The sequence below is a fragment of the Colobus angolensis genome, unplaced genomic scaffold (genome assembly GCF_000951035.1).
Source record: "Colobus angolensis palliatus isolate OR3802 unplaced genomic scaffold, Cang.pa_1.0 Scaffold214, whole genome shotgun sequence".
NCBI lineage: Eukaryota > Metazoa > Chordata > Mammalia > Primates > Cercopithecidae > Colobus > Colobus angolensis.
Genome location: NW_012115311.1, coordinates 5061923 through 5076909, shown reverse-complemented (window position 1 = coordinate 5076909; position 14987 = coordinate 5061923). Strand labels below are relative to the sequence as shown.

General features: G+C 40.4%; 1 protein-coding gene across 2 annotated transcripts; it reads left to right on the top strand.

Moving 5' to 3' along the window:
- The first annotated feature begins 3236 nt into the window (after window positions 1-3236).
- RFXAP (regulatory factor X-associated protein) lies at window positions 3237-13602 on the top strand. Of its 2 annotated transcripts, XM_011943014.1 has the most exons (4): window positions 3237-4003; window positions 9454-9561; window positions 11660-11766; window positions 12453-13103. In XM_011943014.1, exons 1-4 carry the CDS (start codon window positions 3404-3406, stop codon window positions 12538-12540), a joined length of 903 nt encoding a protein of 300 aa, XP_011798404.1. In that variant the 5' UTR covers window positions 3237-3403; the 3' UTR covers window positions 12541-13103. The 2 variants fall into 2 exon arrangements, with proteins under 2 accessions (XP_011798404.1, XP_011798405.1); XM_011943015.1 differs by having other exon boundaries at window positions 11660-13602.
- Window positions 13603-14987: the final 1385 nt, after the last annotated feature.

Below are 14987 nucleotides of genomic sequence, written 5' to 3'. Positions count from 1 at the left end.
TATATATTGAAAGAATGAGTGATTGGAAAGCTAAATGAAGCCAGGCATAGTGGCTCATACTTACAATCCCAGTTCTTTGGGAGGCGGAGGTAAGAGGATTACTTAAGGCCAGGAGTTCAAGACCAGCTTGGGCAACATGGCAAAGCCCCATCTCTACAAAAATAAATAAATAAATAAATTAATTAATTAATTAAATTAGCTGGGTGTGGTGGCACTGATATATAGCCCTGGCTACAAGGGAAGCTGAGGCAGGAAGATCACTTGAGACCAGGAGTTTGAAGCTGCACTGAGCTATGATTGCACCAGTGCATCCAGCCTGGGTGACAGAGCAAGATCCTTCAAAAAAAAAAAACGAAGAAGAAAGAAAAGAAAGAGAAAGGAAGGAAGGAAGGCAGGCGAAAGGAAGGAAGGAAGGAAGAAAGGGAAAGGAAAGAAAGGAGAAAAAGAAATGTTAAGTAAGAGAAACCACTGTCACTCACAAAGATCACATGTTGTATGATATCAGTTAATGAAATGTCCAGGATAGGCAAATCTATCAAGACAGAGACAGAGCCAGGCGCGGTGGCTCATGCCTGTAATCCCAGCACTTTGGGAGGCCGAGGCGGGCGGATCACAAGGTCAGGAGATTGAGACCACGGTGAAACCCCGTCTCTACTAAAAATACAAAAAATTAGCCGGCGCGGTGGCGGGCGCCTGTAGTCCCAGCTACTCAGGAGGCTGAGGCAGGAGAATGCCGGGAACCCGGGAGGCGGAGCTTGCAGTGAGCCCAGATGGCGCCACTGCACTCCAGCCTGGACGATAGAGTGAGACTCCGTCTCAAAAAAAAAAAAAAAAAAAAAGACAGAGACAGAAAGTAGATCCGTGGTTGCCTAGGGGTGGAAAAGGAAAAGAGTGGGGAGGAAGAATGGGAATGACTGCTGATAGGTACAGGGTTTCTTTCTGAGTTGAAGAAAATCCAAAGTTAGGTTAAGGTTATACAACTCTGGAAATATACTGAAAAAAAAAATTGAATTGTACACTTAAAATGGGTAAACTTTACGGCACATAAATTATATCTCAATAAATTCTTTTAAAGAATTGACTGAATACATCCTAAAAACCTATAGTCACGATCCTTAACAAGTCCTTTAGGACTTCGCCTAAAGTTCAACCAATTATGATTTTATGCTTTCATTTGAAATGCTAAGTATTCTCAGAATATCAGATGTACAAATTACATCTTATGTCCAAAGTAAAATACAAATTATTATTTTATTTTATTAAATCATTTAGAACAAATTGTATTCAACCAACTTAGCAGTATAGTGTAAACTCAAGGGAAGGGAACTATGGAATTGCTTTCTTCTGTATTGGTAACAGATTAAACAAAATTAAACAAGCAAATGACACTTAAGAAGTAAGGAATAACTCATCCATGGTGGATCCCCTGTAGGCAGAGTGACATAGAAACCTCTTACAGCCAAGTGTATGAGGAATAAATCCTGGTCATGAGGATTATACCCTTGATCTCACCTGGGGAGAAGGGGGTGCTTCCCTACCCATGGTGCTGAGCTGGCAGAATGGGGCTGGAGTCAAGGTTCTGTCGAGGTAATCTTTATTTTTTTATTTTTATTTTTTGAGATAGAGTCTCGCTCTGTCACCCAGGCTGGACTGCAATGGTGCAATCTTGGCTTACTGCAACCTACACCTCCTGGGTTCAAGCGATTCTTCTCCCTCAGCCTCCCAAGTACTGGGACTACAGGCATGTGCCACCACGCCCGGCTAATTTTTGTATTTTCAGTAAAGACAGGGTTTCACTATGTTGGCCAGGCTGGTCTCAAACTCCTGACCTCAGGTGATTCATCCACCTTGGCATCCCAAGTGCTGCAATTACAGGCGTGAGCCACAGTGCCCAGCCTATCGGGTTAACCTTTGGGTCTTAGATTATGATCCTTCCTATGCCAGGGAGGGACTGATTCTTTCCTGTGCTTGCACATTAAAGCCCCACTGCACCAGGGCCTAGATTAGGTCTCCCTCCAATATTTAGTGTTAAACATGGCCAACCCAATGGCAGTTGATCTCTCCTTGGCCTCCCAAAAAGTGCTGGGATTACAGGCGAGAGCAACCGCGCCCTGCCGTAACCTTTGTTTTTAACATAATCTTATTGCAAGTTCATGTAGTAAGATTTTTAATAATAGCAGTGTTTAATTTTTCTGCTAATTATACTTCTGAAATGTTAGCAACCAGGTATCATCAGTTGGCCCTAGCACACCACCGACTGCCAAGTTTTACTAATGAGGAAACTGAGGCTCAGAGAGGCTGTAACCAACTTGCTGTAGTCACACAGGACAGTACTAACTAGGTTGCTCTAATTACAAACCTTCTCCCTTCCACTTGCCTCTCTTTAAAACATAACTGATCTACCTACATGTCAGCACCCAAACATCTTGGTGTGAATGGATTTATAGTTTGTTGAATAAAGTCATTGCTTTCCGGTAGGTGGGATGGGAAATCTGACCAGGTGAAAGAACAGGATGAAGGGAAAAAGAACATCTACTTAACAGTTCAGGATACGGCAGGATATTTTCTCTCCTGGGATTTGGGCAAGCCAAGATTTAACAACCGGCAATTACCCAGCAACTGATAGAACTGATAGAACATTCATTGTTTTTTTTAAACTTTTGCCATTCAGTATTCCTTTTCACACATTTTCACTCTGTGAAATGAAAACGTTAAGACTTATTGCAGCAGCCACAGCAAAGAGCAAGTATTAAAAATCAAGTGAGTTTCCAGGAGAAAAAAACAAAGTTAACCCTCAATACAAATACAACTCGGCCAAAGGTGTGGCCCACCCCTCTCCGCTCCACTATTTTCAAATAAGCCATTTCTACCTTCATGGACTGCGAGCTAGTGGCTTCAGGCTGTGACACCACTACATCCCAGCTTCAAATCTCCCCTTGCAGGCAGTTTGGGGGTAAATAATAAAATTAGCATCCTAACACTACAAGTCGTGAGACTACTCAGGAACAATCTTAATTTGCTTACTGGAACTCCTGTAGAAGATGCTTTGAACCGGTTTAGATACAATAGGTTCAGGTAAAACGGCGCTGCCTTGCCAACTACAGCCCCGTAGACCCGGTCTGCAAATCCCCCAGCTGGCCTAAGGGGCCGGATCCGCACATGCGCAGTCAGTCCCATCGGCTGTGCGCCCAGCCCCGCCCCCAGAGGCGCCGCGCTCCATGACAGCCAGCGGGCGTACACACGCTGACGCGCAGGCTGCGGACACGCAGGCGCAGTCGGGGCGCCTTCGGGGCACCGCCGCTGTTTCCCGTAGTGTTTCTTGAGTCTTTATTTTGCAAAGTGCCGCTAGGCCAGGAAGGTGCTAAAAGCCCGGAGTCGTGGACCCCGGCCAGGTCTCAGCAGCATGGAGGCGCAGGGTGTCGCGGAGGGCGCGGGGCCGGGCGCCGCCAGCGGGGTGCCCCACCCCGCGGCCCTAGCCCCGGCTGCGGCTCCCGCCCTGGCGCCAGCCCCGGTGGCGACCGCGGCCTCGCAGTTCACCCTGCTGGTGATGCAACCCTGTGCTGGGCAGGACGAGGCCGCGGTCCCCGGAGGCAGCGCTGGGGCGGGCAAGCCCGTTAGGTACCTGTGCGAAGGGGCCGGGGATGGCGAAGAGGAGGCTGGGGAGGACGAAGCGGACCTGCTAGACACTTCGGACCCTCCAGGGGGAGGCGAGAGCGCGGCTAGTTTGGAGGATCTGGAGGACGAGGAGACCCACTCGGGGGGCGAGGGCAGCAGCGGCGGCGCCCGGAGGCGGGGCAGCGGCGGGGGCAGCATGAGCAAGACCTGCACCTACGAAGGCTGCAGCGAGACCACGAGCCAGGTGGCCAAGCAGCGCAAGCCGTGGATGTGCAAGAAACACCGCAACAAGATGTACAAGGACAAGTATAAAAAGAAGAAGAGCGACCAGGCCCTGAACTGCTGTGGGACTGCCTCGACTGGCAGCGCGGGAAACGTCAAACTCGAGGTATCAGACTTAGCTGAGGCCTGGGGGTGGGCGGTGGAAGAAGAAACCCAATCTTAACGCAAACCGCATCTCCAGGGCCAGCCCATCCGCTTCCAAATGGGCCGGGTTGCAGTGACTGGGTTAGTGGTTGAGAATTAGAATGTTTGCCCTAAATTAAAGTTTATACCAACATGTCCAAAGCAGTAACAGTTCTGTTGCACCCATATGATAGGTGCCGAAATTGCAGTAAAAATAATGTGACATCGGCAGAGCTGTCATAGATCTGGGATATGGCTGGAAGGACACAGAGTAAATGTTCGGTCTGGTTCATCGCTAAAGGAGACTTAGGAACCTAGATGAAGTTGGTATTTCTGAGAAAGTCATCTCTTTCGGTTTTCACTACTCTATTCTCAGTATCCAGTTCTCAGTACCTCTATTCGTAATAGTCCTTTATTTAGTACTTTGTTTTTAGTGTCCTGTTCTGTTAACCCTCTTCCTAGTACCCTATTTTTAGTACTACTATACCCAGTTGCCTGTCTGTAGTACCCCTGTACTTAGTACCCTTTTCTTACAACACTGTTCCCAGTACCCCTATGTTTAGTCCCTTGTTCTCATGTTCTCACTACTCCAATACTTAATATACCTTGTTCTTAGTATCCTTGTTCTTAGTACCCTGTTTTCACTATCCCTTTTCTTGGTACCCCTGAGGGGGGAAAAAAAGGATGATAATGGGGTGTAAGTCTCAAAAAACTTTTGGATTGTTTGATTTGAACTGAGTCAAAGGTAAAACCAGTGTTCTGGAGTTGGACTTCTGGGTGCAAAGCCGTGTTCCATCATTTGCTGGCTGTGTGACTTGAATAGGTTATGAAACTCTGTAAAATGAGCATTAAAATAGTATGTCATTCACAGTGTTGCTGTGAATATGTGAGCCATTCCATACTGAGTGTTCACACGGTGTCCAGCAAGTGGTTAAAGTTTGCAAACCTTTGCTGTTATTATTGTCATTGTTAGTGGTATACTTTGAGGCTGTCACAGATAAGCAGATATTTCTTCTTGTGAGAGCTATGTAATCCCTCAGTGTAGAGAAAAATTGAATTTTGTTACAAGTGATCCAAGCCAAGTATGGTGGCAAGTGCCTGTATACCCAGCTGTACTCGGGAGGGTGAGCTGGGAGGATTGCTTGCGACGAGGGGTTCAAGGCTGCGATGAGCCTTATTTGCATCACTGCACTCCAGCCTGGATGACATAGCGAGACCCTGTCTCCTTAAAAAAAAAAGCGGTCAAAAAAATTTTTTCTTTAACTGCAAGCTATCTTAGGGTCTTAGGATGTATTCTGAGTCTTTAAATTTCTTAGTTTCCGACTGAACTTGAAGTGCTCCATTACTAAAATATTAGACCTTGTAATTGTTTACAAATGTAATAATGTTCTAGGCCAGGCACAGTGGCTGATACCTGTAAGCCCAGAACTTGGGGAGGCCTAGGAGGGAGGATTGCTTGAGCCCAGGAGTTCGAGACCAGCCTGGGTAACATAGGGAGACCCCCATCTCAACAAAAAATTTTAAAATTAGCCGGGTATGTTGGCACATGCCTGTGGTCCTAGCTATTCAGAAGGCTGAGGTGGAAGGATCATTGAGCCCAGGAAATTGAGGCTGCAGTGAGCCGTGATTGTGCCGCTTCACTCCAGCCTGGGTGACAGAGAAAGACTTTGTTTCAAAAACAAAAAGTATAATATTCTAAATATTTCCAAAATCTACAGTTGCCAGTGTGTCATACTTAATTCACACTGGTTAGGACTGAGTGACTTCTCTTTCCCTTAAGTTTTAATCTTTTGGAGTAAGAGGACTCCTTTGAGTATCTGGTGACTTAATGAAGACTCTTCCTAGAAAAATCCACTATGTAACTTTAATTTTGCATACTAATTAATGGGCTCAGGACTTCTGTAATCTTAGTTTAAAAACCCCCTCAATCCATATTCTTGTTATATGTTTTACCAAATCTCTAATTATGGGGAATTAGAGAAATAAACACCTGGAAAAGAATGAAAGTTAGTAAAAGTGATCAAGTTTCTTCCTCAGTATGTTCCACAGGTGCTCATTCTCTTCAGAATTCTTTGGAGAGGGAGAAAAATAATACTTTTTTTCTTTTTTTTTTTTTTTTTGAGACAGTGTCTCACTCTGTTGTTGCTCAGGCTGGAGTACAGTGGTGTGATCTCGGCCAACTACAACCTCCACCTCCTGGGTTCAAGCAGTTCTTCTGCCTCAGCCTCCTAAGTAGCTGGGATTATAGGCATGCACCACCACCCCCAGCTAATTTTTGTATTTTTAGTAGAGACCGGGTTTCGCCATGTCGGCCAGTCTGGTCTCGAACTCCCGATCCTCCCACCTCAGCCTCCCAAAGTGCTGGGATTACAGGTGTGACCCACCACACCCAGCCTAATAATACTTATTTTCAAGAAAGAAGTAGTTAACCTATGGCTGCTTACATTTTTTTTTTTTTTAAACTACCTAGCATTTACATCTACAGTAAGGAAAATGTATAAAAGGCAAATAGATACTGAATTAGAGTCTCTCTCTGCACCTCCCACAAAAAGAACCTCGTAATTTACTATTTTGTTATTTATTTACTTATCTGATTTTTAGAGATGGGTCTCACACTGTTGCCCAGGCTGACCTCAAATTCCTGGGCTCAAGTGACCCTCCCGCCTCAGCCTTCCGAGTAGCTGGGATTACTTCACCATTGCACCCAGCTTCACTATTTTGAAATAATTTGCATGACTTTTTAGGGAAGGGAATTAATTGCTATAAGCAACAAATAATAGCTTACTATCCAATTTGTCTTATATTGTGGGATACTTTATCAGTTCTGAGGAGGTAACAAGATCTGTAAGTCTTTATCTTTGTTAAACTGAGTGAGTGTAAAGAAAATAACAGTGCCAGTCAGGATGTAATAAGAGCCAACTATATAGTCCGGTTTTAGTATTTCAGAGGAGGATAGATCATTGCAGGCTGAGATACTCCAGAAAGGCTTTGCAGAGGAAATGTGACTCAGTGTAAACCAGAAAGGATGGGTAATAGTTTACGCTTCATGAGCTGAATTTCTTATGTGTCAAGCACTGTGTTAAGCTATAAATGGAGTCTCACAACCCTTCAGCAGTGGGATAGATACTATGTTTTACATACATGGAAACTGAGGCACAGAGAGGCTAAAGAATTTGGCCTCGGTCATACAGCCAGCAAGTACTGTACTCAAGCACAAGCAGTCTTATTCTAGAGCCTTCACTTTTACCCCCTTACTATACTGCTTCCCTAGAATTCTGGTAGATAAAAGGAAAGAGAAGCACATTTTAGTAAAGAAAGAGAAGTAGGAATACAGAAAACACTTTTGTGAAGATAGCAAGTGGACTATTCTAGCTAAAATGTAATAGTTGAGTGGAAAATTCATGAGAGAAAAATTTGGAAAGATAGGTTGAAGCCAGTTTTTTATAGTATTGAATGCCAGGCTGTGGGATTTGGGTTTGGAGTCTTTAAATGAAGTGATAATTAGGGAGCAGCAGAGGATCCTACACTGATGGAGAGGGTTAAAGTTGAGAGCCTATAGATTTTGAGACTATTTCGAAGATCGCTGTGGTAGGACTGACAGGTGATGACGGTATCTTCTGCTCTGTTGTGAGCAGCAAGATTAGAAATTAAAGTCTCTATTCCAATGAAGGATTTATTAAGGTAAAAAAAAATAAAGAAATTAAAGTTTCTACAATTATTTCTTACACAAGCCGAGGTTAAGTGAGGAACAAGTGTGTATGATGTCTACTCCGCCAACCCAAGAACTGTGCTATATGAGAGACACATAAAGGGACTAGGGATAAAGGAATTGACTTCTGTTGGTGGGATTGTTGTTATTAAATATCTGAAAAGCTACCATTTAAGAGAAGGAGTAGACTTATATGGCATAGTTCTGAGGTCACTGGAACTCTCAGGCATAAATCACAAGGAGTATGTATTTCAGCTCAGCTTAAGTAAAGCTACCTGACATTCTACTGAAATATCAGAGCTATTCAAAACCAAATGAAGTGTGGCAAAAGTTGGTAAACCTGTAGGACAAAGAGCACTGAAAGTTTTTGAAAAAGTATTCCAACATCTGTACAAGTTTGGACTAGATGACTAAAGGTTATTTTCACTACAAGCTTCTCTATCTAATTCAGTATGTAATATTTTGTGGTATTAACATTTTGAATTTGCATAGTGAGGTTGTGAGGGTGGAGGGTACTGTACTGTCAAGTCAATTTCAGCATTCCATTATCTTGCACATAAAAATTAAAGACTCTCATAAATAAAATCAACTCGGGGGTCGGTGAGGGAGGAAGAAGTTATTTTTGTTTCCTCTGGGTATTAGAATTTTCTTTTTACAGTTGTTATGTGTTGAGGCCTAAAATGTTTAGGGATGAAATGTTTTTGTAATATAAGGGTGGTAAACTTCTCATAATGAAAGAGATTAAGAGGATATTCTCATAGATAACTCAGAGGCCGGTAGAAAGAAGGCCAAGAGGAAAAAACAGCATAGATAATATTCTAAGTAAAGAACGAAGAGGTAATTCATGTAAAGTATGGCTTTCTGGTAAAACATTTATAGTTTTATATTTACTTAGTAAGAATTTTGGATGTGGTATTGTAGCATAGTTTTGTAAGAGTCAGAATATTTCAATCAGCTAAACAATATTTTGTTATGCCAGCACAATTGCAAGTATTTAAGATGCAGTCAGGTAACTGGGAGTACATACTTGGTAATAAGTGTGGCTGATTTTGGTTTTGGGCAGTTAAATCTCAGGGTAATGGTATCAGTTTAGGACTTACCTGTTTTGTTCATACAGGTGGCAGGAGACTATACTAGTGCTTTTTCAAGCAAGTTTATCTACATTTTGAAAGATTTGGTTATCAATTGCTTCTTTAAACGATATTTTACTACTCCCCCATTTGTTTTGGTTGTTAACTGGGTAAAAGCTATCAGATATCTTATTGAGCAGTGTATAATTTGCCTCTGAGTTCATATATTTCATCCAAAGGCAAGCAGATTATGTTTTGGCCTGGATAGCATTATAAAAAGAGAATGGTCAATTCCACTTGGCATTTTTTGTAATGTTGAAAATAGCTCAGAAGTAACTCTGCCTCAATCTTAGTGGCCCACCTCTCACACTGTTACTCTATCACACTGTATCACACACTATTAATTTTGAGACCTGTCAAGAGACTAAAGAACCCAGGTTGAAAATCAGGTGGGAGAGGGAGCGAGAAGGAATGTTACATCAAATTAACTGCCGGTATCTTGCCTATGATAATGAAGAACTTTCCAGTTTTACAGAGACTGGGCAAGAAGAAGGAAGAAATGCAAAGACCTGTTCATTACCTCTTTGAAGTACCTGGAATTATGACTTATTACATTAACTGTTTATCTATTTGCATTTTTATCATTTATCCCAGGAAAGTGCAGATAACATACTCTCCATTGTTAAACAAAGAACAGGATCTTTTGGGGATCGTCCTGCAAGACCTACTCTTTTAGAACAAGTGTTAAATCAAAAAAGACTGGTAAATATCTGTTTGTAAATCAGTTATAAATGTGTTAACAAACGTTTTTTGTTATAAATGGAACTATTGAGATTTTTGAGATTTTAGCGCATGACATCACACTATACATCAAAATAAATTCCTAATAAGGAGTTAAAGTTTTAAAAAAAGAATCAAAACTTTACCTCAAAAATCTGTAACGAGATTTTTTTTTAGCTTATATAGACAAAATCACAGGGAAAAGATTATAAACTTGACTACATAAAAATGAATGCTATAGTCAAAACTAGTGGCAAAATGCACAATAACCTAGAGCAAAAATATCTACAACAAGTATAAAAGACTGTGGTTATTGTGGCTGGTATTTTATCACATAAAATATTCCTGGTTGGGCATGGTGGTTCATGCCTGTAATCCTAGCACTTTGGGAGGTCAGGTGGGAGGATCACTTGAGGCTGGGAATTTGAGACCATTCTGGGCAACATAGCGAGACCCCATCTACAAAAAAATTTAGAAAGTAGCTGAGTGTGATGGTATGTAGCTGTAGTCAAGAGGCTGAAACAGGAGGATTGCTTGAGCCCAGGAGTTTGAGGCTGCATTGAGCTGTGATCGTACCACTGTACTCCAGCCTAGGCAACAGAGCACCCTATAAATCACTAAACATGATCAGTTTCCTTATCTATATATAAAATATGTTTGCCTCTTTGACAGCTTCAGTCTTAACTGCAAAGAAAGGTTATTACAACAATTCCTATAATTTGATGAGGAAAACCTTTGACTTCAATACATTGCAAAAGATACAAACAGAAAAAAAAAAGGCGGAATACCATTAAATGATATGGAAAGGTATTCAATATCAGTAAAAATAAACAAAAAGTGAAAACTGTTTAAACGATTATGCACAATGATGCAATGATGTTGAGACTTTCATGAAATGGGCATCCTCCTGCAGTTAATGGCATTATATATTGGTATAGCACTTTCGGAAAGCAGTGGGCATTATGTACCAGGAGTCATCCCTTTTGACTCAGACATTACATTTAATATGAAGGCATTTACAGGACGTAAATCCTAAATATGGATGGTGTTAAACATAAAGATATTGCCAGGAATATATTTATCATAAATAGTAAAAAGGTGATTGAAACAGCCTAAATGTCCAACGGTGTCATAACAGCTAAGATGATTTTTAAACAAAACTATTTAATAAATAGAAAATGTACTAAGATATAATACATATAATGTTAAAATCAGGATTTAATGATAGTATGTTCCCTTTATTCGGTTTATCTTTTTGCAACTTATTGGGGCCAAAGATTTTTTCTTTATAAATTTATGTAAGTATTTTATTATAAAAACATATTACAGGAGACTGTGGCAGGATGATTGCTTGAGCCTAGGAGTTCAAGACTGCAGTGAGCTATGCTCCCGCCACTGCACTCCAGCGTGGGGAACGCAGACCCTGTCTCTAATAATCATATGTTAATCATAGTCTGTTATATTTGTTATATTATGACAACTATATTTTAAAATGATGAGTGTACAAAAAGGTATTGGATGTTTTGGAGCACTTCTGTTAGTTTTTTCCTGAAATTTTGGTATATACCTATATATATTTACACACATATATAAATGCACACCTATACACACAATTTTAAATTTCTTTATGAAGACTTAGTTGGCTAATGAGAAACTTGACTTCTAGCACTAGTTTATATGTATGTACAAACTGGCATTTAGCTGCTATTTTCACATGTAGCCCCCTTTCATCTCCATTTTTTTTCTTGCTATAATCCTGGGTCAGTGCTCTTTGTTCTTACGTATTTCAAGAGACATATTTGCTGGCATATTATAGAAAGCGTTTCCTTTGTGCACAAAGTCACCAATAACAGACTTCACCTGTTATTTTTAGGTTTTAGTATTTTGATGTGTGACATCACATTATTTTCAGTTTGCAGCTTAGTTGCAGTGCATCAGATGTAAAAGTGATTTTGATTCAGGCATATTTTTGTGAACATATTGTGTCATGTGTAGGGACACATCAGAGTAATTTCATAGCACGAAAACAGTCTAATCGCATAGATAATGCTATTAATAATTTTTTTCTTTTCTTTCTAAGTCGTTACTAAGAAGTCCAGAAGTAGTGCAATTTTTACAGAAACAGCAACAACTATTAAATCAGCAAGTTTTGGAGCAAAGACAGCAGCAGTTTCCAGGAGCATCAATGTGAGGGAACTTATCAAGAACATCTACATGGTTTTTATCTTACTGTAATAGATGAGCATATTTTTTTACCAAACATAAATGGGGTAATAATATATGCCTGTAGAACATAAACATTTTCCTGTAAATGTATGTGTGCATTTGGGGATAAATAAGTATTGCACTTTGTGCATCCAATCTTTCAGATTACTATGAGTTTGAAGAAGTCAGCTTATCTTTCCGAAATAACATTTAATTATAGTGTTTTTTAAAAAGATTCCCCTTCAGTCATTGTTACTGAAGGTAATGAAGCAGTTACTTTCTGTGGAAGTCATAAAGTTAATAGATATTAATCTTGACTCATCTAGCTTAGTGGTTCTCATCAAGGGTCCATTTGATTGTCACAGTGACCTTGAAAACCACTGGTTCTTAGTGAGTGGTCAGGAATGCTAAATGTTCTGCAGTATCAGGGGTAGTCCCACATACTATGGATTGTCTCATCCACAGTGCCAATAACACTCCTAAGAAATGTTGATGGCTATTTTGTGGTGCTAACATGTAGTTGGGGCACCTATAATTGGGTTCTCTTAATAACCTTTCTTTGCAGTTAAGACTGAAGCTGTCAGACAGGTAAGCACATTTTATATAGATGTAAGGAAAGTGATTATTGTTTAATATCTGTGAATTTAGGATGCGCATCTCTTTTTCAGAGGTGTGCTAGTAAAACCTGAGGGATTAACTAAGCACACTGGGATGTGTCTCCTACAGCTGGCTTCTGTCTTTCATGTTACCTGTTAGTGTTGATCTCTTAAAGCAGACATTTCTTGTTTGTTGAATTGGTGAACAGTATAGATCTCAGCCCACCAATGCCAAGACAAAATTATTTTTCTTATACTTATTTTTATTAAACAAAATGAAAAAGATCCTTTTCAAAAAGGAGGTCCTGAAAATAAAACTAACAGTCCAGCATTTTGTCATTGTTTTTCACAATTGAGCTATCTCAGAACTGCTATTCCTATGTTCAAAAATGATGGGTAATCTGGATACTTTTTTCTTATACTTTCTCCTAGGAAAACTTTAAAAAGGCAAACCTACCAATAGGAATAACAAATTAAATGTCAAGAGAGTATATCCAATATTAGGATATAAATGTATATATCTCAAGTTTAACTATACAAAAATTTGTTACTTGTTTTTTAAACTCTATATGGAGTTAAACTTAATCATGGCTATTCTGATAAGTACTTACGGAAAGCAAGAATGTTTTTGTTCATTTTTTAATGTGTGTGTTTTTACTTGCATATCTGTTCAAAATGCTTTTAACAAAATTAATTCATTAAAGTCCAGTTGTTGACCTTTGAGTTGGCTGATTTCTTTATTCTGTTCTGTAGTTTATTCTTACTAGACGCAGGGGAATTCATCTGTCTGTTACTAACTGTTAGTTTATTCTCATACTTAGGATGTTGAGAGTTTTTTTGAAGCTTAAGTTACCCTTTATGGTGAAAAACATTAGTTTATGCTTCTTCAGATGGAATAATGGGAAAGGAGGGAAATGGGAAATGGATGGAAATGGGAAAGGAGGGAAAGTAATAGCCCAGTGAGAGCTGAATGAAAAGGGACTGAATTTAAATACTTATAAGAACTTGGTGATGATGAGTAATTGTCAGACCTAGGATAGCTAACTGAGAGACTCAGAATCTTTTACCAAGGATATTTTTTAGGATAAGGTAGCTGCCTGTTCATGCATTTGGATAATAATAATAGGACAATACTCAACACAATTTAATTATTATCTGCCACATTAGACAGTTTTTTACTTTATAAAATGATCAGTAAAGCAATAAGGTTTATTTTGGGTAATTTATTGCAGTGTGTCTCCAGTTTTTTATCCTTGTGTTCACTCGTGCCATTTGCCCTGTGACTTTGCTGCTCCTCCTACCCGTTGAGCTTGAGTTTATTTACCTACCCCTTAGATCTAGAGGACTGGCCTTGTGATTTGTTTTTGCCAATAAAATGCAGAGGACATAACACGATGCCAGCTCTGAATAGACTTCTGAAAGTTTTGAACATTTCCACTTTTTTTTTAGAATCCTACCCTGCTGCCCTGGTAATAGCTTCCTGGATAATGAGACACATAGTCCAGTCACCTGTATTGTACCAGCTAACAGCCGGCAACCAGCCACACATGTGAGTGAGGCTGTGCTACATGAGCTGTCCAGCCAGCCTGCCAGCTGACCACAGATACACTTGATAACCAACTGCGATCAGCCAAGCCTGGCCCAAATTTGCAAAGCCACCCAATTGACCTGTAGATTTGTGGGCAATAATAAATGCTTATGATTGTAAACCACAGAGTTTTGGGGTGGTATGTTATGCAGCATTTTTGTGACAGTAGGTAACTGATACACCTAGGTGCTATTATTACAAAACAAATCACCTGAAAATTTCATGGCTTGAAACAACAATTCATTATTATTTCTCACAGTTCTGTATATGATTACTGTGATTTTAAATAGCTGTACAAATGCTTTCAAGCTAGGTGTGGCAGACCATATTTTTCAAAGATGTCTGCACAGTATCTCTCACCCCACATGCTCTTATGCATTGTTGTCCATTAAGATATAAATTTTCTTTTTCTACCCTTTGAATCTGGGCAGGCTTATGACTGCTCTAACAAAATATGGCACAAGTGATTCTGTGCCAGTTCATTTGAGGAGATATGATAAATACAGATGTGGTCTATTTGTAGTAATAAGAACATAAAGGAATTCACAGCTTCCATTTTCCACCAAAGTTGGAAGATAAGTCATATGATAATGTGGGGTGCAGGAAGTAGTAAGGGACTTTAGAAAGAAAAAATTAGGAAGATACATTAAAGTCAGTGAAAGAGACAGCTGGTAGCCGCTGGGCACATTTGCTCACCAAAGTTATCCCAGCACTTTGGGAGGCCGAGGAAGGCAGATCGCTTGAGGTCAGGAGTTTGAGACCAGCCTGGCTAACATGGTGAAAGGTGAAACTCTGTCTCTGCTAAAAATACAAAAATTAGCCAGGCGTGGTGGCGCATGCCTGTAATCTCAGCTAGTCGGGTGGCTGAGGCAGGAGAATTGCTTGAACCCAGGAGGTGGAGGCTGCAGTGAGCTGCGATTGTGCCACTGTACTCCAGTCTGGACAACAGAGTGAGACTCTGTCTCAAAAAAGTGAAAACGAGAGACGGCTAGTAGCTAGTAACCTACTAGTAGTCCTCT